At 43.1% G+C, this 27,514-nt stretch overlaps 1 protein-coding gene across 3 annotated transcripts; it reads left to right on the top strand.

Annotated features, from left to right (window-relative positions):
* The first annotated feature begins 73 nt into the window (after positions 1-73).
* Positions 74-27,162, top strand: LOC112239070. 3 transcript variants are annotated; one of them, XM_042318889.1, is made up of 18 exons: positions 74-177; positions 534-622; positions 14,620-14,695; positions 15,122-15,394; positions 15,641-15,886; positions 16,024-16,094; positions 16,511-16,790; positions 17,861-18,091; positions 18,229-18,299; positions 19,157-19,439; positions 20,668-20,868; positions 20,914-21,020; positions 22,710-22,768; positions 22,853-23,067; positions 23,192-23,448; positions 23,726-23,860; positions 23,978-24,131; positions 26,407-27,162. In XM_042318889.1, the coding sequence occupies exons 4-18, from the start codon at positions 15,286-15,288 to the stop codon at positions 26,637-26,639; spliced, it is 2,652 nt and encodes an 883-aa protein (XP_042174823.1). In that variant the 5' UTR covers positions 74-177; positions 534-622; positions 14,620-14,695; positions 15,122-15,285; the 3' UTR covers positions 26,640-27,162. The 3 variants fall into 3 exon arrangements, with proteins under 3 accessions (XP_042174823.1, XP_042174822.1, XP_042174824.1); XM_042318888.1 differs by having other exon boundaries at positions 20,668-21,020; XM_042318890.1 differs by lacking the exon at positions 17,861-18,091 and having other exon boundaries at positions 20,668-21,020.
* Positions 27,163-27,514: the final 352 nt, after the last annotated feature.

The raw sequence follows: 27,514 nt of genomic DNA, 5'->3' as shown, positions 1-27,514 counted from the left end.
CCAATAGGGAGGATGCACCATGGGCTGGGCTGGGCTCTACTACTAGAGACCAATAGGGAGGATGCACCATGGGCTGGGCTGCTGAAAACTAAAGGAAACTGTAGCTCTGCTGTCAGGCTTCATTGTTTTCCAGTCGTCTGGCTGCACCTGTTGTGTCTAAAAATGGACCCATCCAAGGTAAGAAAATAGTTTGAAAGAACTGAGTGTGCTGTTATTTTGTGGATAAATATTAGTGGTAACCGTCTCTGGTAACGCTTGTTGATAGTGAAGTAGGTGACATTGTATCCGTTTCATATTTTACTCACAGCAACACGGAAGTTCCAGAAACAGGAACTTTCAGGAAATAGTTCATAGGTCTATATTCAAATGTCTGTTATAATCTAGTTATGAATTTATAACACAGTAATATCCTATTAATTTATAGCTAGTACTTTGCACGTCATTCGAAGGAGTGAAGAAGGCTGAAATAGTTTAAAGTCTACATTGTACTTGGTAAACTGTGTGTGTGTGTGTGTGTGTGTGTGTGTGTGTAGGAGGTAGCTGCCTCTGAGAAGGAACAGAAGCCAGCAGGGAAGGAGAGTGAAGAGACGTCCAGCGAACCGTCCAGCACCTCTTATGGAATGTGAGTGAACATAGAGGATATTCTCTACCTGGTACAGCCAGGGTCACCACTCAGAGTGGACATGAGTGGACAGAGAGTATATTATCTACCTGGTACAGCCAGGGTCACCACTCAGAGTGGACATGAGTGGACAGAGAGTATATTATCTACCTGGTACAGCCAGGGTCACCACTCAGAGTGGATATGAGTGGACAGAGAGTATATTATCTACCTGGTACAGCCAGGGTCACCACTCAGAGTGGATATGAGTGGACAGAGAGTATATTATCTACCTGGTACAGCCAGGGTCACCACTCAGAGTGGACATGAGTGGACAGAGAGTATATTATCTACCTGGTACAGCCAGGGTCACCACTCAGAGTGGATATGAGTGGACAGAGAGTATATTATCTACCTGGTACAGCCAGGGACACCTCTCAGAGTGGATATGAGTGGACAGAGAGTATATTATCTACCTGGTACAGCCAGGGACACCCCTCAGAGTGGACATAAAATCTATGTGACCAACCACCTTGATTCGGTGGAGCAAAATTTGAAATTGTGTTTTTTACATTGGATGAAAGCAGAGCTACATAATGGTATATCAGACACTGCATTTGAGGAACAATGGGAAAGTCATTCTGCTGTGAAAGTTGATAAACCTGTAACCCCACTTTTGAGAAATTGGCCCGTGAATGTTTTGGTACACCTACTGGTGAGCTCTCCTTTGTCTACACCCATTCAGCATTGTTCACACCCTCTTAAGCCAGCCCCACCCACCTGTTTAAGAATTCACATGTGAGGTCTTCTGCTAAACAGTGAGTAGTGTAGTAAAGATTAAGAATAAAAGTGGTCAAAGTAGTAGCCTACAATAAGGAAAATTTTCAGGTAAAAATATTTAACAAATATTAGATGAAGCTTACCCAGACACACTTGTCTAAATTGATGGGTCATGTGAAAGAAATGCTTTAACCCCCCAGCAACATCTTGCCAAGTGGATGGGTCTCTACAGAAGGTGTAGACGGTACAGCCAAATGGTTACTTGCATAGTAGCAACATCAACAATAGATTGTGTCAATATAAAGAAAAAAAGAAAGTGTTAATGCCAGTAGAGAAAGAACAAAATAATATACAGTATGAACAAGAACAATATCAATAACCATATCATTGATAGTGGTAGTTATATGCATACAATCAGTGGTTAAAGTGGCTGAGCAGCAGGATAAAAAAATAAATAGCAGCAACGTATGGTGTGTGTGTTAGGAGAGAATCATATGAATAGAGGCACTGCAGATAGCGCTGATGACTGGGAACTTTCCACCACTGATGAACTGGTCCGTCCAAACCACGCATGAACAATGGAATCTATATTCGGAGAGTCTGTTTCTGTCCTGCCCTTGACTTTGGTGCAGGTCATGTGACGTCCACAGCCTCTTTCTTCGCAAAACCCCCGGATCTTCTCCAAAAGATACGTTTGTCTAGCTGTGTCCAGTCCAGGTGGTGCTCGTACAGGCAGACCATCTATGGGAGGAAGGATGTTAGCGTTGCACAGCAAATGAAAGCTGGTCCTGACTAGATCCGAACTCTCCTTGGTGACAATAACACCAGGCTCCAGAGCATCAAAGCTGTAAAACAGGAAATAACAAAACAAATTGAGAAGACAAAACAACCTTCCACAACATAAATTCACCTCCCAAGTTTAGATAAGAAGAATAACCTCATACAATGCAATGAAAATGATATTCACCTGAAGTGCTGGTACTGCTTGAACTGTGGCAGCGGCCTGAAGTACAGAGTCAGGTGTTGTTGCCAGCCATAGCTTTCCACCAGTACCGTACCATCCTCCAGTCCAACCAGCTGTGGGATGTTGACCCCTGTCACTGTGCTGTCCTTCACAACACCAGCAATCTCAGACAAAGTGTTCACTCTGGTCTTTCTGAAACGCTGCTTGATGAGGCCGAAGCACCAATCAGGGGTTAACTTGGTGCGGCCTGTGATCAGGAAGTGAAGGTCCAGATTGTGGTGGAGCTTGTGCATGGTCCACCAGGCACAATACCAGAGCACAAACTTCTTCTTGTTTTGGCCACTGCAGTTTTCACAATTCAGGTCCACAGGTGTTTCTCCAACTCCCTAGTTGGTGAAGAAATGGTGCATGTAGTTGATGACTGCGCTGCTGCCTTTGCTGGATGACTTGCCTTCATCAATCAAGTAGTTGACTTGTTGAGGTATTCCTTCACAGCAGACACCAAACAAGACATAAAAAGTAGATGGGACCTGGCTGCATAGGGTCAGTGGGATAGTAGATGGGACCTGGTTACATAGGGTCAGAAGGATAGTAGATGGGACCTGGGTCAGAAGGATAGTAGATGGGACCTGGGTCAGTAGGATAGTAGATGGGACCTGGGTCAGAAGGATAGTAGATGGGAGCTGGGTCAGAAGGATAGTTGATGGGACCTGGGTCAGAAGGATAGTAGATGGGACCTGGCTACATAGGGTCAGAAGGATAGTAGATGGGACCTGGGTCAGAAGGATAGTAGATGGGACCTGGGTCAGTAGGATAGTAGATGGGACCTGGGTCAGAAGGATAGTAGATGGGAGCTGGGTCAGAAGGATAGTTGATGGGACCTGGGTCAGAAGGATAGTAGATGGGACCTGGCTACATAGGGTCAGAAGGATAGTAGATGGGACCTGGGTCAGAAGGATAGTAGATGGGACCTGGGTCAGTAGGATAGTAGATGGGACCTGGGTCAGTAGGATAGTAGATGGGACCTGGCTACATAGGGTAGTAGGATAGTAGATGAGACCTGGTTACATAGGGTCAGAAGGATAGTAGATGGGACCTGGGTCAGAAGGACAGTAGATGGGACCTGGGTCAGAAGGATAGTAGATGGGACCTGGGTCAGAAGGATAGTAGATGGGACCTGGCTATATAGGGTCAGAAGGATAGTAGATGGGACCTGGGTCAGAAGGATAGTAGATGGGACCTGGGTCAATAGGATAGTAGATGGGACCTGGGTCAGAAGGATAGTAGATGGGACCTGGGTCAATAGGATAGTAGATGGGACCTGGGTCAGTAGGATAGTAGATGGGACCTGGCTACATAGGGTCATTAGGCTAGTAGATGGGACCTGGGTCAGTAGGATAGTAGATGGGACCTGGGTCAGATGGATATTAGATGGGACATGGGTCAGAAGGATAGTAGATGGGACCTGGGTCAATAGGATAGTAGATGGGACCTGGGTCAGAAGGATAGTAGATGGGACCTGGCTACATAGGGTCATTAGGATAGTAGATGGGACCTGGGTCAGTAGGATAGTAGATGGGACCTGGGTCAGAAGGATATTAGATGGGACATGGGTCAGAAGGATAGTAGATGGGACCTGGGTCAATAGGATAGTAGATGGGACCTGGGTCAGTAGGATAGTAGATGGGACCTGGCTACATAGGGTCAGTAGGATAGTAGATGGGACCTGGGTCAGTAGGATAGTAGATGGGACCTGGGTCAGAAGGATATTAGATGGGACATGGGTCAGAAGGATAGTAGATGGGACCTGGGTCAGAAGGATAGTAGATGGGACCTGGCTACATAGGGTCAGTAGGATAGTTGATGGGACCTGGGTCAGAAGGATAGTAGATGGGACCTGGGTCAGTAGGATAGTAGATGGGACCTGGGTCAGTAGGATAGGAGATGGAACCTGGGTCAGTAGGATAGTAGATGGGACCTGGGTCAGTAGGATAGTAGATGGGACCTGGTTACATAGGGTAGTAGGATAGTAGATGAGACCTGGCTACATAGGATAGTAGATGGGACCTGGTTACATAGGGTAGTAGGATAGTAGATGGGACCTGGGTCAGTAGGATAGTAGATGGGACCTGGTTACATAGGGTAGTAGGATAGTAGATGGGACCTGGGTCAGTAGGATAGTAGATGGGACCTGGCTACATAGGGTAGTACGATAGTAGATGAGACCTGGTTACATAGGGTCAGAAGGATAGTAGATGGGACCTGGGTCAGAAGGATAGTAGATGGGACCTGGGTCAGAAGGATAGTAGATGGGACCTGGCTATATAGGGTCAGAAGGATAGTAGATGGGACCTGGGTCAGAAGGATAGTAGATGGGACCTGGGTCAATAGGATAGTAGATGGGACCTGGGTCAGAAGGATAGTAGATGGGACCTGGGTCAATAGGATAGTAGATGGGACCTGGGTCAGTAGGATAGTAGATGGGACCTGGCTACATAGGGTCATTAGGATAGTAGATGGGACCTGGGTCAGTAGGATAGTAGATGGGACCTGGGTCAGATGGATATTAGATGGGACATGGGTCAGAAGGATAGTAGATGGGACCTGGGTCAATAGGATAGTAGATGGGACCTGGGTCAGAAGGATAGTAGATGGGACCTGGCTACATAGGGTCATTAGGATAGTAGATGGGACCTGGGTCAGTAGGATAGTAGATGGGACCTGGGTCAGAAGGATATTAGATGGGACATGGGTCAGAAGGATAGTAGATGGGACCTGGGTCAATAGGATAGTAGATGGGACCTGGGTCAGTAGGATAGTAGATGGGACCTGGCTACATAGGGTCAGTAGGATAGTAGATGGGACCTGGGTCAGTAGGATAGTAGATGGGACCTGGGTCAGAAGGATATTAGATGGGACATGGGTCAGAAGGATAGTAGATGGGACCTGGGTCAGAAGGATAGTAGATGGGACCTGGGTCAGTAGGATAGTAGATGGGACCTGGGTCAGTAGGATAGGAGATGGAACCTGGGTCAGTAGGATAGTAGATGGGACCTGGGTCAGTAGGATAGTAGATGGGACCTGGTTACATAGGGTAGTAGGATAGTAGATGAGACCTGGCTACATAGGATAGTAGATGGGACCTGGTTACATAGGGTAGTAGGATAGTAGATGGGACCTGGGTCAGTAGGATAGTAGATGGGACCTGGCTACATAGGGTAGTAGGAGAGTAGATGGGACCTGGTTACATAGGGTAGTAGGATAGTAGATGGGACCTGGGTCAGTAGGATAGTAGATGGGACCTGGTTACATAGGGTAGTAGGATAGTAGATGGGACCTGGGTCAGTAGGATAGTAGATGGGACCTGGTTACATAGGGTAGTAGGATAGTAGATGGGACCTGGTTACATAGGGTAGTAGGATAGTAGATGGGACCTGGCTACATAGGGTAGTAGGATAGTAGATGGGACCTGGTTACATAGGGTCAGAAGGATAGTAGATGAGACCTGGTTACATAGGGTAGTAGGATAGTAGATGGGACCTGGTTACATAGGGTCAGAAGGATAGTAGATGAGACCTGGTTACATAGGGTCAGTAGGATAGTAGATGGGACCTGGGTCAGTAGGATAGTAGATGGGACCTGGGTCAGTAGGATAGAGATGGAACCTGGGTCAGTAGGATAGTAGATGGGACCTGGGTCAGTAGGATAGTAGATGGGACCTGGTTACATAGGGTAGTAGGATAGTACATGAGACCTGGCTACATAGGATAGTAGATGGGACCTGGTTACATAGGGTAGTAGGATAGTAGATGGGACCTGGGTCAGTAGGATAGTAGATGGGACCTGGCTACATAGGGTAGTAGGAGAGTAGATGGGACCTGGTTACATAGGGTAGTAGGATAGTAGATGGGACCTGGGTCAGTAGGATAGTAGATGGGACCTGGTTACATAGGGTAGTAGGATAGTAGATGGGACCTGGGTCAGTAGGATAGTAGATGGGACCTGGTTACATAGGGTAGTAGGATAGTAGATGGGACCTGGTTACATAGGGTCAGAAGGATAGTAGATGAGACCTGGTTACATAGGGTCAGTAGGATAGTAGATGGGACCTGGGTCAGTAGGATAGTAGATGGGACCTGGGTCAGTAGGATCGAGATGGAACCTGGGTCAGTAGGATAGTAGATGGGACCTGGGTCAGTAGGATAGTAGATGGGACCTGGTTACATAGGGTAGTAGGATAGTAGATGAGACCTGGCTACATAGGATAGTAGATGGGACCTGGTTACATAGGGTAGTAGGATAGTAGATGGGACCTGGGTCAGTAGGATAGTAGATGGGACCTGGCTACATAGGGTAGTAGGAGAGTAGATGGGACCTGGTTACATAGGGTAGTAGGATAGTAGATGGGACCTGGGTCAGTAGGATAGTAGATGGGACCTGGTTACATAGGGTAGTAGGATAGTAGATGGGACCTGGGTCAGTAGGATAGTAGATGGGACCTGGTTACATAGGGTAGTAGGATAGTAGATGGGACCTGGTTACATAGGGTAGTAGGATAGTAGATGGGACCTGGCTACATAGGGTAGTAGGATAGTAGACTGACCTGGCTACATAGGGTAGTAGGATAGTAGATGAGACCTGGCTACATAGGGTAGTAGGATAGTAGATGGGCCTGTTACATAGGGTAGTAGGATAGTAGATGGGACCTGGGTCAGTAGGATAGTAGATGGGACCTGGTTACATAGGGTAGTAGGATAGTAGATGGGACCTGGGTCAGTAGGATAGTAGATGAGACCTGGTTACATAGGGTCAGTAGGATAGTAGATGAGACCTGGTTACATAGGGTCAGTAGGATAGTAGATGGGACCTGGCTACATAGGGTCAGTAGGATAGTAGATGGGACCTGGTTACATAGGGTCAGTAGGATAGTAGATGGGACCTGGTTACATAGGGTCAGAAGGATAGTAGATGGGATCTGGCTACATAGGGTCAGAAGGATAGTATATGGGATCTGGCTACATAGGGTCAGAAGGATAGTAGATGGGATCTGGCTACATAGGGTCAGAAGGATAGTAGATGGGATCTGGTTACATAGGGTCAGAAGGATAGTAGATGGGACCTGGTTACATAGGGTCAGAAGGATAGTAGATGGGATCTGGCTACATAGGGTCAGAAGGATAGTATATGGGACCTGGCTACATAGGGTCAGTAGGATAGTAGATGGGACCTGGCTACATAGGGTCAGTAGGATAGTAGATGGGACCTGGGTCAGAAGGATAGTAGATGGGACCTGGCTACATAGGGTAGTAGGATAGTAGATGGGACCTGGTTACATAGGGTCAGAAGGATAGTAGATGAGACCTGGTTACATAGGGTAGTAGGATAGTAGATGGGACCTGGTTACATAGGGTCAGAAGGATAGTAGATGAGACCTGGTTACATAGGGTCAGTAGGATAGTAGATGGGACCTGGGTCAGTAGGATAGTAGATGGGACCTGGGTCAGTAGGATAGGAGATGGAACCTGGGTCAGTAGGATAGTAGATGGGACCTGGGTCAGTAGGATAGTAGATGGGACCTGGTTACATAGGGTAGTAGGATAGTACATGAGACCTGGCTACATAGGATAGTAGATGGGACCTGGTTACATAGGGTAGTAGGATAGTAGATGGGACCTGGGTCAGTAGGATAGTAGATGGGACCTGGCTACATAGGGTAGTAGGAGAGTAGATGGGACCTGGTTACATAGGGTAGTAGGATAGTAGATGGGACCTGGGTCAGTAGGATAGTAGATGGGACCTGGTTACATAGGGTAGTAGGATAGTAGATGGGACCTGGGTCAGTAGGATAGTAGATGGGACCTGGTTACATAGGGTAGTAGGATAGTAGATGGGACCTGGTTACATAGGGTCAGAAGGATAGTAGATGAGACCTGGTTACATAGGGTCAGTAGGATAGTAGATGGGACCTGGGTCAGTAGGATAGTAGATGGGACCTGGGTCAGTAGGATCGGAGATGGAACCTGGGTCAGTAGGATAGTAGATGGGACCTGGGTCAGTAGGATAGTAGATGGGACCTGGTTACATAGGGTAGTAGGATAGTAGATGAGACCTGGCTACATAGGATAGTAGATGGGACCTGGTTACATAGGGTAGTAGGATAGTAGATGGGACCTGGGTCAGTAGGATAGTAGATGGGACCTGGCTACATAGGGTAGTAGGAGAGTAGATGGGACCTGGTTACATAGGGTAGTAGGATAGTAGATGGGACCTGGGTCAGTAGGATAGTAGATGGGACCTGGTTACATAGGGTAGTAGGATAGTAGATGGGACCTGGGTCAGTAGGATAGTAGATGGGACCTGGTTACATAGGGTAGTAGGATAGTAGATGGGACCTGGTTACATAGGGTAGTAGGATAGTAGATGGGACCTGGCTACATAGGGTAGTAGGATAGTAGACTGGACCTGGCTACATAGGGTAGTAGGATAGTAGATGAGACCTGGCTACATAGGGTAGTAGGATAGTAGATGGGCCTGTTACATAGGGTAGTAGGATAGTAGATGGGACCTGGGTCAGTAGGATAGTAGATGGGACCTGGTTACATAGGGTAGTAGGATAGTAGATGGGACCTGGGTCAGTAGGATAGTAGATGAGACCTGGTTACATAGGGTCAGTAGGATAGTAGATGAGACCTGGTTACATAGGGTCAGTAGGATAGTAGATGGGACCTGGCTACATAGGGTCAGTAGGATAGTAGATGGGACCTGGTTACATAGGGTCAGTAGGATAGTAGATGGGACCTGGTTACATAGGGTCAGAAGGATAGTAGATGGGATCTGGCTACATAGGGTCAGAAGGATAGTATATGGGATCTGGCTACATAGGGTCAGAAGGATAGTAGATGGGATCTGGCTACATAGGGTCAGAAGGATAGTAGATGGGATCTGGTTACATAGGGTCAGAAGGATAGTAGATGGGACCTGGTTACATAGGGTCAGAAGGATAGTAGATGGGATCTGGCTACATAGGGTCAGAAGGATAGTATATGGGACCTGGCTACATAGGGTCAGTAGGATAGTAGATGGGACCTGGCTACATAGGGTCAGTAGGATAGTAGATGGGACCTGGGTCAGAAGGATAGTAGATGGGACCTGGTTACATAGGGTCAGAAGGATAGCAGATGGGTCCTGGGTCAGAAGGGTAGTAAATGGGACCTGGTTATATAGGGTCAGAAGGATAGTAGATGAGACCTGGTTACATAGGGTCAGAAGGATAGCAGATGGGACCTGGGTCAGAAGGATAGTAGATGGGACCTGGTTACATAGGGTCAGAAGGATAGCAGATGGGACCTGGTTACATAGGGTCAGAAGGATAGTGCACCTGCAAACAACAAAATAACATTAAGATAAATTAAAATCAAAAGTTTGGACACTAAGGACAGATGCTGGGAGACGAGAAGCAAGTACAGGGAGTGAACATTTTAATAAATAACTGACATGAAACAAAACACAGAAAGCGCTTGGACAGGGGAAACAAAACAACATCAACGCTGACACAGGGATCAAACTGAGGAATAGACCGATATAGGGGACGCAATCAATAGTGATGGAGTCCAGGTGAGTCCAATGAAGCGATGATGTGCGTAACGATGGTGACAGGTGTGCGCAATGATGGGCAGCCTAACCCATTGTGTCAAGTCATTCTGGTTCACACTGACCGCGTGCAATGCCACAAGAATCGTCCTCCTGAAAGTAGTCCATCACAACTTTTTCCCACTGACCTTTGTCGATAGCACCTGATAAATTCAGAGCAGCAATGTTAAAGCTTGGTTTTGTGGAGGGTTATTGGAGGACAACTGGATTCTAGTTCATATGGATATTGTTGTCTGGTTTCTCCAATTAGGGAAGGGATGGTAGGGTGGAAAAGTATAGAGATTATTTATTTTTTAAATAAGGGGGATTGGAAATGATGCAAACAATTGAATTGATGGAACCTACAATCTATCTGCAATATTAAAGCTGATCCCCCCTATATAAGTACAGCTAGAAACCAATGCACATTCAATTCATCCAACAAGTGTATGTTAGTAGACCTATAATAAATTACACCTATAGTTAATGACACCTATAGTTAATGACACCTATAGTTAATGACACCTATAGTTAATGTCAACAAATAGTTAATGGCACCTATAGTTAATGTCAACAAATAGTTAATGACACCTATAGTTAATGACACCTATAGTTAATGACACCTATAGTTAATGTCAACAAATAGTTAATGACACCTATAGTTAATGTCAACAAATAGTTAATGACACCTATAGTTAATGACACCTATAGTTAATGACACCTATAGTTAATGTCAACAAATAGTTAATGACACCTATAGTTAATGACACCTATAGTTAATGACACCTATAGTTAATGTCAACAAATAGTTAATGGCACCTATAGTTAATGTCAACAAATAGTTAATGACACCTATAGTTAATGACACCTATAGTTAATGACACCTGTAGTTAATGACACCTATAGTTAATGACACCTATAGTTAATGACACCTATAGTTAATGACACCTATAGTTAATGACACCTATAGTTAATGACACCTATAGTTAATGACACCTATAGTTAATGTCAACAAATAGTTAATGACACCTATAGTTAATGACACCTATAGTTAATGACACCTATAGTTAATGTCAACAAATAGTTAATGACACCTATAGTTAATGACACCTATAGTTAATGACACCTATAGTTAATGACACCTGTAGTTAATGACACCTATAGTTAATGACACCTATAGTTAATGACACCTATAGTTAATGACACCTATAATTAATGACACCTATAGTTAATGACACCTGTAGTTAATGACACCTATAGTTAATGACACCTATAGTTAATGACACCTATAGTTAATGACACCTATAGTTAATGTCAACAAATAGTTAATGACACCTATAGTTAATGACACCTATAGTTAATGACACCTATAGTTAATGTCAACAAATAGTTAATGACACCTATAGTTAATGACACCTATAGTTAATGACACCTATAGTTAATGACACCTGTAGTTAATGACACCTATAATTAATGACACCTATAGTTAATGACACCTGTAGTTAATGACACCTATAGTTAATGACACCTATAGTTAATGACACCTATAGTTAATGTCAACAAATAGTTAATGACACCTATAGTTAATGACACCTATAGTTAATGACACCTATAGTTAATGACACCTATAGTTAATGACACCTATAATTAATGACACCTATAGTTAATGATACCTATAGTTAATGACACCTATAGTTAATGACACCTATAGTTAATGACACCTATAGTTAATGACACCTATAGTTAATGACACCTGTAGTTAATGACACCTATAGTTAATGACACCTATAGTTAATGACACCTATAGTTAATGACACCTATAGTTAATGACACCTATAGTTAATGACACCTATAGTTAATGTCAACAAATAGTTAATGACACCTATAGTTAATGACACCTATAGTTAATGACACCTATAGTTAATGTCAACAAATAGTTAATGACACCTATAATTAATGACACCTATAGTTAATGACACCTGTAGTTAATGACACCTATAGTTAATGACACCTATAGTTAATGACACCTATAGTTAATGACACCTATAGTTAATGACACCTATAGTTAATGACACCTATAGTTAATGTCAACAAATAGTTAATGACACCTATAGTTAATGACACCTATAGTTAATGTCAACAAATAGTTAATGACACCTATAGTTAATGACACCTATAGTTAATGACACCTATAGTTAATGACACCTGTAATTAATGACACCTATAGTTAATGACACCTGTAATTAATGACACCTATAGTTAATGACACCTATAGTTAATGACACCTATAATTAATGACACCTATAATTAATGACACCTATAGTTAATGACACCTATAGTTAATGACACCTATAATTAATGACACCTATAATTAATGACACCTATAGTTAATGACACCTATAGTTAATGGCACCTATAGTTAATGACACCTATAGTTAATGACACCTATAGTTAATGACACCTATAGTTAATGACACCTATAATTAATGACACCTATAATTAATGACACCTATAGTTAATGACACCTATAGTTAATGGCACCTATAGTTAATGACACCTATAGTTAATGACACCTATAATTAATGACACCTATAATTAATGACACCTATAGTTAATGACACCTATAGTTAATGACACCTATAATTAATGACACCTATAATTAATGACACCTATAGTTAATGACACCTATAGTTAATGGCACCTATAGTTAATGACACCTATAGTTAATGACACCTATAGTTAATGACACCTATAGTTAATGACACCTGTAATTAATGACACCTATAGTTAATGACACCTATAGTTAATGACACCTATAGTTAATGGCACCTATAGTTAATGACACCTGTAATTAATGACACCTATAGTTAATGACACCTATAGTTAATGACACCTATAATTAATGACACCTATAATTAATGACACCTATAGTTAATGACACCTATAGTTAATGGCACCTATAGTTAATGACACCTATAATTAATGACACCTATAATTAATGACACCTATAGTTAATGACACCTAAAATTAATGACACCTATAGTTAATGACACCTATAGTTAATGACACCTATAGTTAATGACACCTATAGTTAATGACACCTATAGTTAATGATACTTATAGTTAATGACACCTATAGTTAATGACACCTATAGTTAATGACACCTATAATTAATGACACCTATAGTTAATGACACCTATAGTTAATGACACCTATAGTTAAAGACACCTATAGTTAATGACACCTATAATTAATGACACCTATAATTAATGACACCTATAGTTAATGACAGTCGAACTATAGTTAATGACACCTATAGTTAATGACAGTCGAACTATAGATAATGACACCTACTGTTTAGATGGTGTCAGTATACATGCAGTCCACTGTTTAGATGGTGTCAGTATACATACTGTTTAGATGGTGTCAGTATACATGCAGTCCACTGTTTAGATGGTGTCAGTATACATGCTGTCCACTGTTTAGATGGTGTCAGTATACATGCAGTCCACTGTTTAGATGGTGTCAGTGTACATGCAGTCCACTGTTTAGATGGTGTCAGTGTACATGCAGTCCACTGTTTAGATGGTGTCAGTATACATGCAGTTCACTGTTTAGATGGTGCCAGTATACATGCAGTCCACTGTTTAGATGGTGTCAGTATACATGCAGTCCACTGTTTAGATGGTGTCAGTGTACATGCAGTCCACTGTTTAGATGGTGTCAGTATACATGCAGTCCACTGTTTAGATGGTGTCAGTATACATGCTGTCCACTGTTTAGATGGTGTCAGTGTACATGCAGTCCACTGTTTAGATGGTGTCAGTGTACATGCAGTCCACTGTTTAGATGGTGTCAGTATACATGCAGTTCACTGTTTAGATGGTGCCAGTATACATGCAGTCCACTGTTTAGATGGTGTCAGTATACATGCAGTTCACTGTTTAGATGGTGCCAGTATACATGCAGTCCACTGTTTAGATGGTGTCAGTATACATGCAGTCCACTGTTTAGATGGTGTCAGTGTACATGCAGTCCACTGTTTAGATGGTGTACTTATGTTGGAGTGATGAACATGTACAGTCTACTTACATGTGGTGGTGGTGTAGGGGAACAGAACAGTGTAGTGACCACAGCATGTGGTGGTGGTGTAGGGGAACAGAACAGTGTAGTGACCACAGCATGTGGTGGTGGTGTAGGGGAACAGAACAGTGTAGTGACCACAGCATGTGATGGTGGTGTAGGGGAACAGAACAGTGTAGTGACCACAGCATGTGGTGGTGGTGTAGGGGAACAGAACAGTGTAGTGACCACAGCATGTGGTGGTGGTGGTGTAGGGGAACAGAACAGTGTAGTGACCACAGCATGTGATGGTGGTGTAGGGGAACAGAACAGTGTAGTGACCACAGCATGTGGTGGTGGTGTAGGGGAACAGAACAGTGTAGTGACCACAGCATGTGGTGGTGGTGTAGGGGAACAGAACAGTGTAGTGACCACAGCATGTGGTGGTGGTGTAGGGGAACAGAACAGTGTAGTGACCACAGCATGTGGTGGTGCTATAGGGGAACAGAACATTGTAGTGACCACAGCATGTGGTGGTGGTGTAGGGGAACAGAACAGTGTGTGACTGTTTCCTGTGTCCAGGTTGACCCCGTCTGGAGAGAAGTGTCGTAGTCTGGAGACTGTGATCTCTAGGCTGCAGATGCTGAATGTGGGAAAGGTAGGTAGGTTACTAGGTAAGTGCGTGTGTGTGTGCATGTGTGCGTGTGTGTGTGCATGTGTGCGTGTGTGTGTGTGTGTGTGTGTGTGTGTGTGTGTGTGTGTGTGTGTGTGTGTGTGTGTGTGTGTGTGTGTGTGTGTGCGTGCGTGCGTGCGTGCGCGTGTGTGTGTGTGTGTGTGTGTGTGTGTGTGTGTGTGTGTGTGTGTGTGTGTGTGTGTGTGTGTGTGTGTGTGTGTGTGTGTGTGTGTGTGTGTGTGTGTGTGTGTGTTCCTAATGTAATGTATTTCATGATGATATGTGATATTGAGAGACCAGTAGAAATATTCTAGTACTTCTTAACAATATTAATATATTCATGTTCTTTATTTTATTTCAGTTGTCAGGTTTTATATTCCTTCCTCACTGTTGTCATCTTTGTTTTTTTAGAAAACATTGGATATTCCAGCTCTGCTGCTGACCACTCTGGAGGAGATGAACCCATATGAGTTGAGGAGATTCCAGTTTTACCAGTCTAGTGGCTGGATGTTAGCTTTCCTCCCATCCCAGAGAGTCAGCTGGAGAACACTGACAGACAGAACACAGTGGATCAGATGGTGAAGAGTTACGGCCCTGAGAGAGCTGTGAGGATCACACTGAAGATCCTGAGGAGGATTAATCTGGATGATCTGGCAGAGAAGTTAGAGAGAGATCACACTGGAGGTAATATAACAACAATGTACATCAATCTATACATCACCATCACAGTTCAGTGTAGGTCTAACCAGAAAGAACATTCAACTGACTTCATAATAACATTCAGCAGGCTCCTCTTTTATAATGTTTATTCATGAATAATCTGGCAGAGAAGTTAAAGATCAGAGAAGTAGGACTGTAGACAAGGACCCTAACTGACTCTCTATCCCCCCTCCTGTCTTCCCCTCTGTTTCCCTGTTTCTCTCTTTCCAGTTCTACTGCTGACCAGTCTGCAAGAGCTCACTGAAGATCAGCTGAAGAAATTTCAGTCTTGTGGCAGGATATTTGGCTTTCCTCCCATCCCAAAGAGCCAGCTGGAGAACACTGACAGACAGGACACAGTGGATCAGATGGTGAAGAGATACGGCCTTGAGGGAGCTGTGAGAAACACATGGAGGATCCTGTGGAGGATGAATCTGGATGATCTGGCAGAGAAGTTACAGAGAGATCACACTAGAGGTAACACTGTTAAGAAAATGTGTCAAACGTTCCTTCAAACAAAAGACAACATGATTTAAATGAATAATTGATCATGTAATACAACAAATATACCATTACCTCTCTTCACTTCTCTTCTATACCTGTATCTACCACAGCAACAACATGGAGGAGAGACTCATCAGACAGTGATAAATGGAGAAGGAGGAAGGAGGGTCTAGTAATGAGGGTAAGACTAGTGGCCATGTCAGAGGTCAAATGTCATTGCGGACAAACCACATGCTGTCTGAAATGTGTGTGCTACAGTTACAGTTAACAGTGAGTTCTACAGTTCTACCCTCATATGTTACATCACCTGTACTCACTGTCATAGTCAGTTCTACAGTTGTACCCTCATATGTTACATCACCTGTACCCTCATAGTCAGTTACATCACCCTCATGTTACATCACCTGTACACTGTCATAGTCAGTTCTACCCTCATATGTTACATCACCTGTACTCACTGTCATAGTCAGTTCATTTCAACACACCAAAACATCGGAGTATATTCCTGTACCACGTTGTGTGTGGTGATGTTCATGTTCTTTATATCAGTAGTCAGTATTTCTATTCTCTTATATCTTATCATCTTTGTTATTTTAGAGACCCTCCATGATGGATGTTCCAGCTCTGCTGCTGACCTGTCTGGAGGAGCTCACTGAAGAACAGCTGAAGACATTTCAGTTTTACCTGTCTAGTGTCCAGCTGCTTGGCCTTCCTCCCATCCCAGAGAGACAGCTGGAGAACACTGACAGACAGGTCACAGTGGATCAGATGGTGAAGAGATACGACCCTGAGGGAGCTGTGATCATCACACTGAGGATCCTGAGGAGGATGAATCTGGATGATCTGGCAGAGAAGTTAGAGAGATATCACACTAGAGGTAATATAACAACAATGTACATCAATCTATACATCACCATCACAGTTCAGTGTAGGTCTAACCAGAAAGAACATTCAACTGACTTCATAATAACATTCAGCAGGCTCCCTCTTTTATAATGTTTATTCATGATCTATCCAGGTGACCCCTCTTTTATAATGTTTATTCATGATGTATCCAGGTGACCCTCTTTTATAATGTTTATTCATGATGTATCCAGGTGACCCCTCTTTTATAATGTTTATTCATGATGTATCCAGGTGACCCCTCTTTTATAATGTTTATTCATGATGTATCCAGGTGACCCCTTTTATAATGTTTATTCTGATTTATAATGTTTATTCATGATGTATCCAGGTGACCCCTCTTTTAATGTTTATAATGTTTATTCATGATGTATCCAGGTGACCCTTTTATAATGTTTATTCATGATGTATCTTTCTTTTATAATGTTTATTCATGATGTATCCAGGTGACCCCTTTTATAATGTTTATTCATGATGTATCCAGGTGACCCCTCTTTTATAATGTTTATTCATGATGTATCCAGGTGATTCATGATGTATCCAGGTGACTTTTATAATGTTTATTCATGATGTATCCAGGTGACCCCTCTTTTATAATGTTTATTCATGATGTATCCAGGTGACCCTCTTTATAATGTTTATTCATGATGTATCCAGGTGACTCCTCTTTTATAATGTTTATTCATGATGTATCCAGGTGACCCTCTTTTATAATGTTTATTCATGATGTATCCAGGTGACCCCTCTTTTATAATGTTTATTCATGATGTATCCAGGTGACCCCATGATGATTAAACAACAATCCAACATTCATTACATTCCATACATACAGTCACCAATACAGTAGTGAAGATTTCACAAACAGATGAGACTTTCTAATCATGACTGTATATCTCTTCCTGAGCTTCCTGATCTGGAAGATGAACCAGAATGATCACGTTAGAGAAGTTAGATCAGAGAAGTAGGACTGTAGACAAGGACCCTAACTGACTCTCTATCCCCCCTCCTGTCTTCCCCTCTGTTTCCCTGTTTCTCTCTTTCCAGTTCTACAAGAGCTCACTGAAGATCAGCTGAAGAAATTTCAGTCTAGTGGCAGGACATGTGTCTTTCCTCCCATCCCAAAGAGTCAGCTGGAGAACACTGACAGACAGGACACAGTGGGTCAGATGGTGAAGACATACGGCCCTGAGAGAGCTGTGAGAAACACACTGAAGATCCTGTGGAGGATAAAGCAACATGATGTAGCACAGAAGTTAGAGAGAGATCACACTAGAGGTAACACTGTTAAGAAAATGTGTCAAACGTTCCTTCAAACAAAAGACAACATGATTTAAATGAATAATTGATCATGTAATACAACAAATATACCGTTACCTCTCTTCACTTCTCTTCTATACCTGTATCTACCACAGCAACAACATGGTGGAGAGACTCATCAGACAGTGATAAATGGAGAAGGAGGAAGGAGGGTCTAGTAATGGGGGTAAGACTAGTGGCCATGTCAGAGGTCAAATGTCATTGCGGAAAAACCACATATGGATCACAGCCACATGCTGTCTGAAGTGTGTGTGCTACAGTTCTACCCTCATATGTTACATCACCTGTACTCACTGTCATAGTCAGTTCTACCCTCATATGTTACATCACCTGTACTCACTGTCATAGTCAGTTCTACAGTTCTACCCTCATATGTTACATCACCTGTACTCACTGTCATAGTCAGTTCTACCCTCATATGTTACATCACATGTACTCACTGTCATAGTCAGTTCTACAGTCTACCACTGTCATATCAGTTCTACAGTTCTACCCTCATATGTTACATCACCTGTACTCACTGTCAGTCAGTTCTACAGTTCTACCCTCATATGTTACATCACCTGTACTCACTGTCATAGTCAGTTCTACCCTCATATGTTACATCACCTGTACTCACTGTCATAGTCAGTTCTACAGTTCTACCCTCATATGTTACATCACCTGTACTCACTGTCATAGTCAGTTCTACCCTCATATGTTACATCACCTGTACTCACTGTCATAGACAGTTCTACCCTCATATGTTACATCACCTGTACTCACTGTCATAGTCAGTTCTACAGTATGAAATGATACAGTACACACATACAGTCTAGATAATTAATTAACTAATCTCTCACGTAACTATGAGTGGTGCGAGTCAGGCTGCATCCCTACACACACACACACACACACACACACACACACACAACATTAGACAATAAAGCTTTGAATATATTTCTGTGTGGCGATGTTCATGTTCTTTATAACAGTAGGCAGTATTTCTATTCCTTCCTTATCTTATCATCTTTGTTATTTTAGAGACCCTCAATGACACATCCTGTTCCAGCTCTGCTGCTGACCACTCTGGAGGAGCTCACTGAAGAACAGCTGAAGACATTTCAGTCTCACCTGACTATTGGCAGGATGTTAGACTTTCCTCCCATCCCAGAGAGACAGCTGGAGAACACTGACAGACAGAACACAGTGGATCAGATGGTGAAGAGATACGGCCCAGAGGGAGCTGTGAGGAACATATGGAGGATCCTGAGGAGGATGAATCTGGATGATCTGGCAGAGAAGTTAGAGAGAGATCACACTAGAGGTAATATAACAACAATGTACATCATTCTATACATCACCATCACAGTTCAGTGTAGGTCTAACCAGAAAGAACATTCAACTGACTTCATGTCTCTCCTCTCCACGTCTCTCCTCTCCACGTCTCTCCTCTCCACGTCTCTCCTCTCCACGTCTCTCCTCGTCGCTCCTCATCTCTCCTCGTCGCTCCTCGTCTCTCCCCTCCACGTCTCTCCCTCCACGTCTCTCCCCTCCACGTCTCTCCTCTCGTCTCTCCCCTCCACGTCTCTCCTCTCGTCTCTCCCCTCCACGTCTCTCCCCTCCACGTCTCTCCCCTCCACGTCTCTCCCCTCCACGTCTCTCCCCTCCACGTCGCTCCTCTCCACGTCTCTCCTCTCCACGTCTCTCCTCTCCACATCTCTCCTCTCCATGTCTCTCCTCTCCATGTCTCTCTTCTCAATCTCTACTTTTTCTTCATCTGAGAAGAGCCTCTCCTCTTTCCTGGGGTTTACCAATACTTTACCAGCCTGATTCAATAGAGTCTGTCTGGCATTTTAACATTATCTACAGCAGTTTAAACACCATCAACAACATGGACCAGGGGGTGGGATAACAACATGGACCAGGGGGTGGGTTAACAACATGGACCAGGGGTGGGTTAACAACATGGACCAGGGGTGGGTTAACAACATGGACCAGGGGTGGGTTAACAACATGGACCAGGGGTGGGTTAACAACATGGACCAGGGGGTGGGTTAACAACGTGGACCAGGGGGTAGAAACTGGGATTCCAGTCCAACTATGCATTTTCTGAAGCCTTCTCCCCTCCACCATGACCCCCACTCCACCATGACCTCCACTCCACCATGACCCCCAGGCCACCATGACCACCATGACCCCCAGGCCACCATGATCCCCCACTCCACCATGATCCCCCACTCCACCATGATCCCCCACTGACCCCCAGGCCACCATGACCTCCACTCCACCATGACCCCCAGGCCACCATGACCTCCACTCCACCATGACCCCCAGGCCACCATGACCCCCAGGCCACCATGACCCCCACTCCACCATGACCCCCAGGCCACCATGACCCCCACTCCACCATGATCCCCCACTCCACCATGACCGCCACTCCACCATGACCGCCACTCCACCATGACCGCCACTCCACCATGACCCCCCAGGCCACAGCCTTTCAGTGGACAGTGTCTCTCTGTCTTTGTTTTTCAATGTTCCTCTCTTCCCAGAACCCAATGATCCCATCTTAGGACAGGCCTTGCCGATATCACCCAGCCCTGTGTCTCGCTCTCCCAGTTGTTCCTCATCAGACACTGTACCAAGTGAAGAAGAGAGAGAACACGTTTTACCAGCTCAAAGAGTAGTGGCTGACACCGAGATGGAGGAGTTAAACTGCAAGGAGACAACTCCAACAGTCCAATCAGCTGAAGATCCAGTCTCCAACAGTCTGACTCCAACAGTCCAATCAGCTGAAGATCCAGTCTCCAACAGTCTGACTCCAACAGTCCAATCAGCTGAAGATCCAGGGCCCTCATACAGTTATAATGTGTTAAACCTCACCTCGAGTTGGCAGCCATCGCTGGTAAAGGATTATTACAGTGATATAATTATATAATATATTGACTGAGAAATGAATTGGATTTATCTATAAATCATTTGAATGCGTATATACAGTGCATTCAGAAAAGTATTCAGACCCCTTGACATTTTCCACATTTTGTTACTTTACAGCCTTATTCTAAAAATGATTATATAAATAAAAATCCTCATCACTCTACACACAATACCCCATAATGACAAAGTGAAAACAGTTTTTTAGACAGAAATACTTTATTTACGTAAGTATTCTGACCCTTTGCTATGAGACTCGAAATTGAGCTCATGTGCATCCTGTTTCCATTGATCATCCTTGAGATGTTTTTACAACTTGATTGGAGTCAACCTGTGGTAAATTCAATTGAGTAAACATGATTTGGAAAGGCACACACCTGTCTATATAAGGTCCCACAGTTGACAGTGCATGTCAGATCAAAAACCAAGTCATGAGGAATTGTCCGTAGAGCTTCAAGACAGGATTGTGTGGAGGCACAGATCTGGGGAATGGGTACCAAAACATTTCTGCAGCATTGAAGGTCTCCAAGAACACACAAACACTCTTCCTAGAGCTGGCCGCCCGGCCAAACTGAGAAATCAGGGGAGAAGGGCCTTGGTCAGGGAGGTGACCAAGAACCTGATGGTCACTCTGGCAGAGCTCCAGAGTTCATCTGTCGAGATGGGAAAGCCTCCCAGAAGGACAACTATCTCTGCAGCACTCCACCAATCAGGCCTTTATTGTAGAGTGGTCAGATGGAAGCCGCTCCTCACTAAAAGGCACAAGACAGCCCGCTTGGCGTTTGCCAAAAGGCACATAAAGGACTCGCAGGCCATGAGAAACAAGATTCTCTGGCCTGAATGCCAAGCGTCACGTCTGGAGGAACCCTGGCACCATCCCTACGGTGAAGCATGGTGGTGGCAGCATCATGCTGTGAGGATGTTTTTCAGCGGCAGGGACTTGGAGACTAGTCAGGATCTAGGGAAAGATGAACGGAGCAAAGTACAGAGAGACCCTTGATGAAAACCTGCTCCAGAGTTCTCAGGACCTCAGACTGGGGCCAAGGATCACCTTCCAACAAGACAATGACCCTAACCACACAGCCAAGATAATGCAGGAGTGGCTTCGGGACAAATCTCTGAATGTCCTTGAGTGTCCTCCAGCCAGAGCCCAGACTTGAACCCGATCGAACATCTATGGAGACCTGAAAATAGCTGTGTAGAGTCGCTTCCGAACCTGGTGGAGCACTCAGGACCTCAGACTGGGGCAAGAAGATTGAGAGGATCTGCAGAGAAGAATTAATGAAAGGCCCCAAACACAGGTGTGCCAAGCTTGTAGCGTCATACCCAAGAAGACATGAGGCTGTAATCGCTGCCAAAGGTGCTTCAACAAAGTACTGAGTAAAGGGTCTGAATACTTACATAAATGTTATGTTTTTTATTTTTTTATACATTTGCAAACATTTCTGAAAAACTGTTTTTGCTTTGTCATTATGGAGTATTGTATGTAGATTGATGAGGGAGAAAATATATATATTTTAGAATAATGCTGTAACATAACAAAATGTGGAAAAAGGTTAACGGGGCTGAATAATTTCAAAATGCAGTGCATATATACAGTTCTATTCTCTAGTAACTTCTCCAAACTGTTCGTTTAAGACCTGTTGTCACTACATTTTAGGAACTTTGTAATGAATTTACTCCAAACATCTTGGATCATGAGGGCAACGGAACTTACCGGTAACGTATATTTCTTGTTTTCTCATTGTATGGTCGTAGATAGGAAATATTGTTACATTATATTTATCATACTGTTTCCTCTAGGTTCCAGTGCCCCAGTGCAGGTCTGTTCCAGTGCAGTATAACAGGCCTGGTGTTCAGGATGGAGGGAGAGGCAGAGGTGCTCTATAGGACAGTCCACTGGGACAGGAGGCTTCTATCCCAGAGAGGCAAGAGGCCTGCAGGACCCCTGTTCATGTTTACATGCCTTAAGGGGTCTGTCTGTCAACTACACCTTCCACACTGTGAGATTCATTCTGGTAAGTAATACATTTCCAGGGAGGTTATAGACTGTTTCTTAATCACCATCAGTAGCATCACTACACCACTACTGAGTTGTCATCGTCATCTGAACAGAAGACTAATGTTCTCTTTCTCTCCTAGAGGGTGGATGTGACTTCCTGTCTGTAGCCCATGTGACTGATGATGACAGTATGGAGTTTCTCCATCACCATGAGACAACAGAATCTCACGTCATATTAAACATCACTGGATTCAGCAAATATGGCATCACCAAGGATAAGGAAGCTCCTGTCTCTCCTATCCGTGCTCTGGTGCTACTATTTTACAAACTCCCAGATGATAAGAATAGTTCCACCCTAAATGTGTTGTTGCTGCCCAGAAATGTTGACATTGATGAGGTTAGTAGATCAGAGTTGTCAAACTCCTCTTTGGTTGGAATTCTATCAAACTCATATTGTTGAACTCACCTTTTGCCACAGAACAATATTTTTGGGTGTAATGTGATTGTAAATGGTGAATCCAGACCTGCGGGTCTCTCACTCACCAACCCAACATCTTAACCATTACATCAAGATGATACCCTCAAGATCCGAGGGCGACATTTGGGCTTCCATGTTTCAGGTACTGCTACTAAATCATGACAGTGTGTTCCAAACCATTTCCAATCCTCTCAAGGTGTGTAAGACCAGGAGGACAAGGAATGGAGACAGAGAAATCTACATTGAAGTAAATCCTAACTGTAGACTAATCCCGGACCAAGAATACACCCTCTCCACCGATCTAACAGATGAACATCACATAGATCCAAAGGTAGGCTAATAAATATGAGCTAAGACTTAAATCATTTTTGTGATGCTACCTTGATAAGATATAGAAATCACATACAATTCTGTTTGGCTTGATACTTGTGTTTTTTTTTCTCTCCAGGAAGCAGAGTTTGTGGATTATGATTCCTATACAAACTACATGCCGACATTTCAGTTGCGTTTAAAAACTGTTGTTGAAGAAGTGAATCTTCTTCTGGAAGAACATGGCGGTCCTGAAAATGAACGTGTATGGAACCGCCTTGTTTCACTACCAGGTAACTGAAACTCAGAGAGAGGAGGAGTTACAATAGAACTAATAGTAATAGTAGCATTTTACATTACATTAGTAACAGTCATTGTAGTAGTAGTAGTGATAACAGTAGTAGTAGTAGTAAATTAAAGTATATGGACCGCCTTGTTTCACTACCAGGTAACTGAAACAGAGAGAGGAGGAGTTAGAACTAGTAGTAGAGTAACAATAGAAGTAGTAGTGATAAGTAGTAGTAGTAAAATTAAAGTATATGGAACCGCCTTGTTTCACTACCAGGTAACTGAAACAGAGAGTAGTAGAACTAGTAGTTACAGTAGTAGTAGTAAATTAAAGTATGTAATTAGTAGTAGTAGTAAATTAAAGTGTATGGAACCGCCTTGTTTCACTACCAGGTAACTGAAACTCAGAGAGAGGAGGAGTTACAATAGAACTAATAGTAATAGTAGCATTTTACATTACATTAGTAACAGTCATTGTAGTAGTAGTAGTGATAACAGTAGTAGTAGTAGTGATAACAGTAGTAGTAGTAGTGATAACAGTAGTAGTAGTAGTGATAACAGTAGTAGTAGTAGTGATAACAGTAGTAGTAGTAGTGATAACAGTAGTAGTAGTAGTGATAACAGTAGTAGTAGTAGTGATTGCAGTAGTAGTAGTAATATTAGTAGTAGTAGTGATAACAGTAGTAGTCGTGATATTAGTAGTAGTGATAACATTAGTAGTAGTGATAACAGTAGTAGTAGTGATAACAGTAGTAGTAGTAGTGATTGCAGTAGTAGTAGTAATATTAGTAGTAGTAGTGATAACAGTAGTAGTAGTGATTGCAGTAGTAGTAGTGATTGCAGTAGTAGTAGTAATATTAGTAGTAGTAGTGATAACAGTAGTAGTCGTGATAACAGTAGTAGTAGTGATAACAGTAGTAGTAGTGATAACAGTAGTAGTAGTGATAACAGTAGTAGTAGTGATAACAGTAGTAGTAGTAGTGATAACAGTAGTAGTAGTAGTGATAACAGTAGTAGTAGTAGTGATAACAGTAGTAGTAGTAGTGATAACAGTAGTAGTAGTAGTGATAGCAGTAGTAGTAGTGATTGCAGTAGTAGTAGTAATATTAGTAGTAGTAGTGATAACAGTAGTAGTAGTGATAACAGTAGTAGTAGTGATTGCAGTAGTAGTGATAACAGTAGTAGTAGTGATAACAGTAGTAGTAGTGATTGCAGTAGTAGTAGTGATTGCAGTAGTAGTGATTGCAGTAGTAGTAGTGATTGTAGTAGTGATTGCAGTAGTAGTAGTGATTGTAGTAGTGATTGCAGTAGTAGTAGTGATTGCAGCAGTAGTAGTGATTGCAGTAGTAGTAGTGATTGCAGTAGTAGTAAAGATAGCAGTAGTAGTAGTGATTACAGTAGTAGTGATAACAGTAGTAGTAGTGATAACAGTAGTAGTAGTAGTAATATTAGTAGTAGTAGTCATATCGTTGTTGTTGATTCAATTAGATGAATTATGATCCATCGTTATTTTACTACATAGTACAACATCTTGGACCAGGGGGTGGGTTAACAGCATGGACCAGGGGTGGGTTAACAGCATGGACCAGGGGGTGGGTTAACAGCATGGACCAGGGGGTTAACAGCATGGACCGGGGGTTTAACAGCATGGACCAGGGGTGGGTTAACAGCATGGACCAGGGGTGGGTTAACAGCATGGACCGGGGGGTGGGTTAACAGCATGGACCGGGGTGGGTAAAGCATGGACCGGGGTGGGTAAACAGCATGGACCGGGGGTGGGTAAACAGCATGGACCGGGGTGGGTAAACAGCATGGACCGGGGGTGGGTAAACAGCATGGACCGGGGGTGGGTAAACAGCATGGACCGGGGGGGTGGTGGGTAAACAGCATGGACCAGGGGTGGGTAAGCAGCATCTTGTTTAAGAGTTTGATATTCTTTTGATAGAACAGGGCAGTAATGAATGGGAGAGATGTCTCTGCCTTCTAGGTAATGGACATTTAGAGCTAAACTCAAATTAACTCTGACATGTGGTGTAGGAAGAAGTAGCATTAGGAATAGAAGTAGAACTACAGGTGTTGCTGTTATTGAATTATGATGAAGACCTGATGAGAACCTCTGGTGATGATGATATGTTCTCATCAAGTGTTCTAGTTCTATTAGTCTCCTCCCTGGTGGCCACCTCATCACAAACAATGATAATATGAGGAAATCCCATTTGAAAAAAAACTAAAATTCTCCTAATGGTTCTGTGTTGTAAAATGTATTGTGTACACCGGCAGCTCCTGTCCAGGTCCAACCCCACGGGCCTGTTACACCAGTACCAGCAGCTCCTGTCAGGGTCCAACCCCACGGGCCTGTTACACCAGTACCAGCAGCTCCTGTCCAGTTCCAACCCCACGGGCCTGTTATACCAGTACCAGCAGCTCCTGTCAGGGTCCAGCCTCATAGGCCTGCAGCTCCTACTGCTGCTGTTCGTCCATCTGTCCGTGAAGATCAACCAGACTTGAGATGATCAAATCAGTGGCTTCCATATAGACATGTAGTGAAAAGTGTTTATCTAAAGCAGGAGCAATCTGTGATTTAAATGGATGATAATGAGAAATATTATTTCATTGATTTTCATTGATTATTGAAGAATATAACTTACGTGCCTCATGAGCTTAGTTCAACTGCCATTCCCCATCAGAGGCCAACATATAACCTTGTTGTAATCAATTGTTTGTAAACAATTGTAAAAAAATATATATATAAAAAAATAATTAACACTAAGCCTCAGCATGAACTATCATGTTGATATTATGGATGGTCAGTCCTTGTATCCATAGCTCTATGAATTAGAGTTGTTAAAGTGGTTTGTTATTTTTTTGAACCGCAGATTGACCCTTGATATTATGCCACATTCATTAATGGTCAGATAAGGGAACTATTTGTATATCTTTGTGTATAGGAAAGAACTTGCTAGTAAGTGTTTCGCTATATCCTTTACACCCGCTGTATCCTATGCATGTATTTAATAAAAGTTATATTTAATTGTATTTATAGTAGGCTACACTGCATTCGTTGGGCTGGGAATTACCAGGGACCTCACAATACAATATTATAATGATACTTACAGTGCATTCGGAAAGCATTCAGACCCCTTCCCTTTTTTGACATTTTGTTACGTTACAGCCTCATTCTAAAATGCATACAAAATTATAATAATCCTCAATCTCCACACAATACCCCATAATGACGAAGTGAAAACAGGTTTTTAGACATTTTTGCAAATGTATTAAAAATTTAAAAAACAAATACCATTTTTAAATAGGTATTCAGACACTTTGCTATGAGACTAGAAATTGAGCTCAGGTGCATCCTTTTTCCATTGATCATCCTTGAGATGTT

This window comes from Oncorhynchus tshawytscha, unplaced genomic scaffold (assembly GCF_018296145.1).
Source record: "Oncorhynchus tshawytscha isolate Ot180627B unplaced genomic scaffold, Otsh_v2.0 Un_contig_447_pilon_pilon, whole genome shotgun sequence".
NCBI lineage: Eukaryota > Metazoa > Chordata > Actinopteri > Salmoniformes > Salmonidae > Oncorhynchus > Oncorhynchus tshawytscha.
This window is presented reverse-complemented; position numbering and strand designations above follow the sequence as displayed.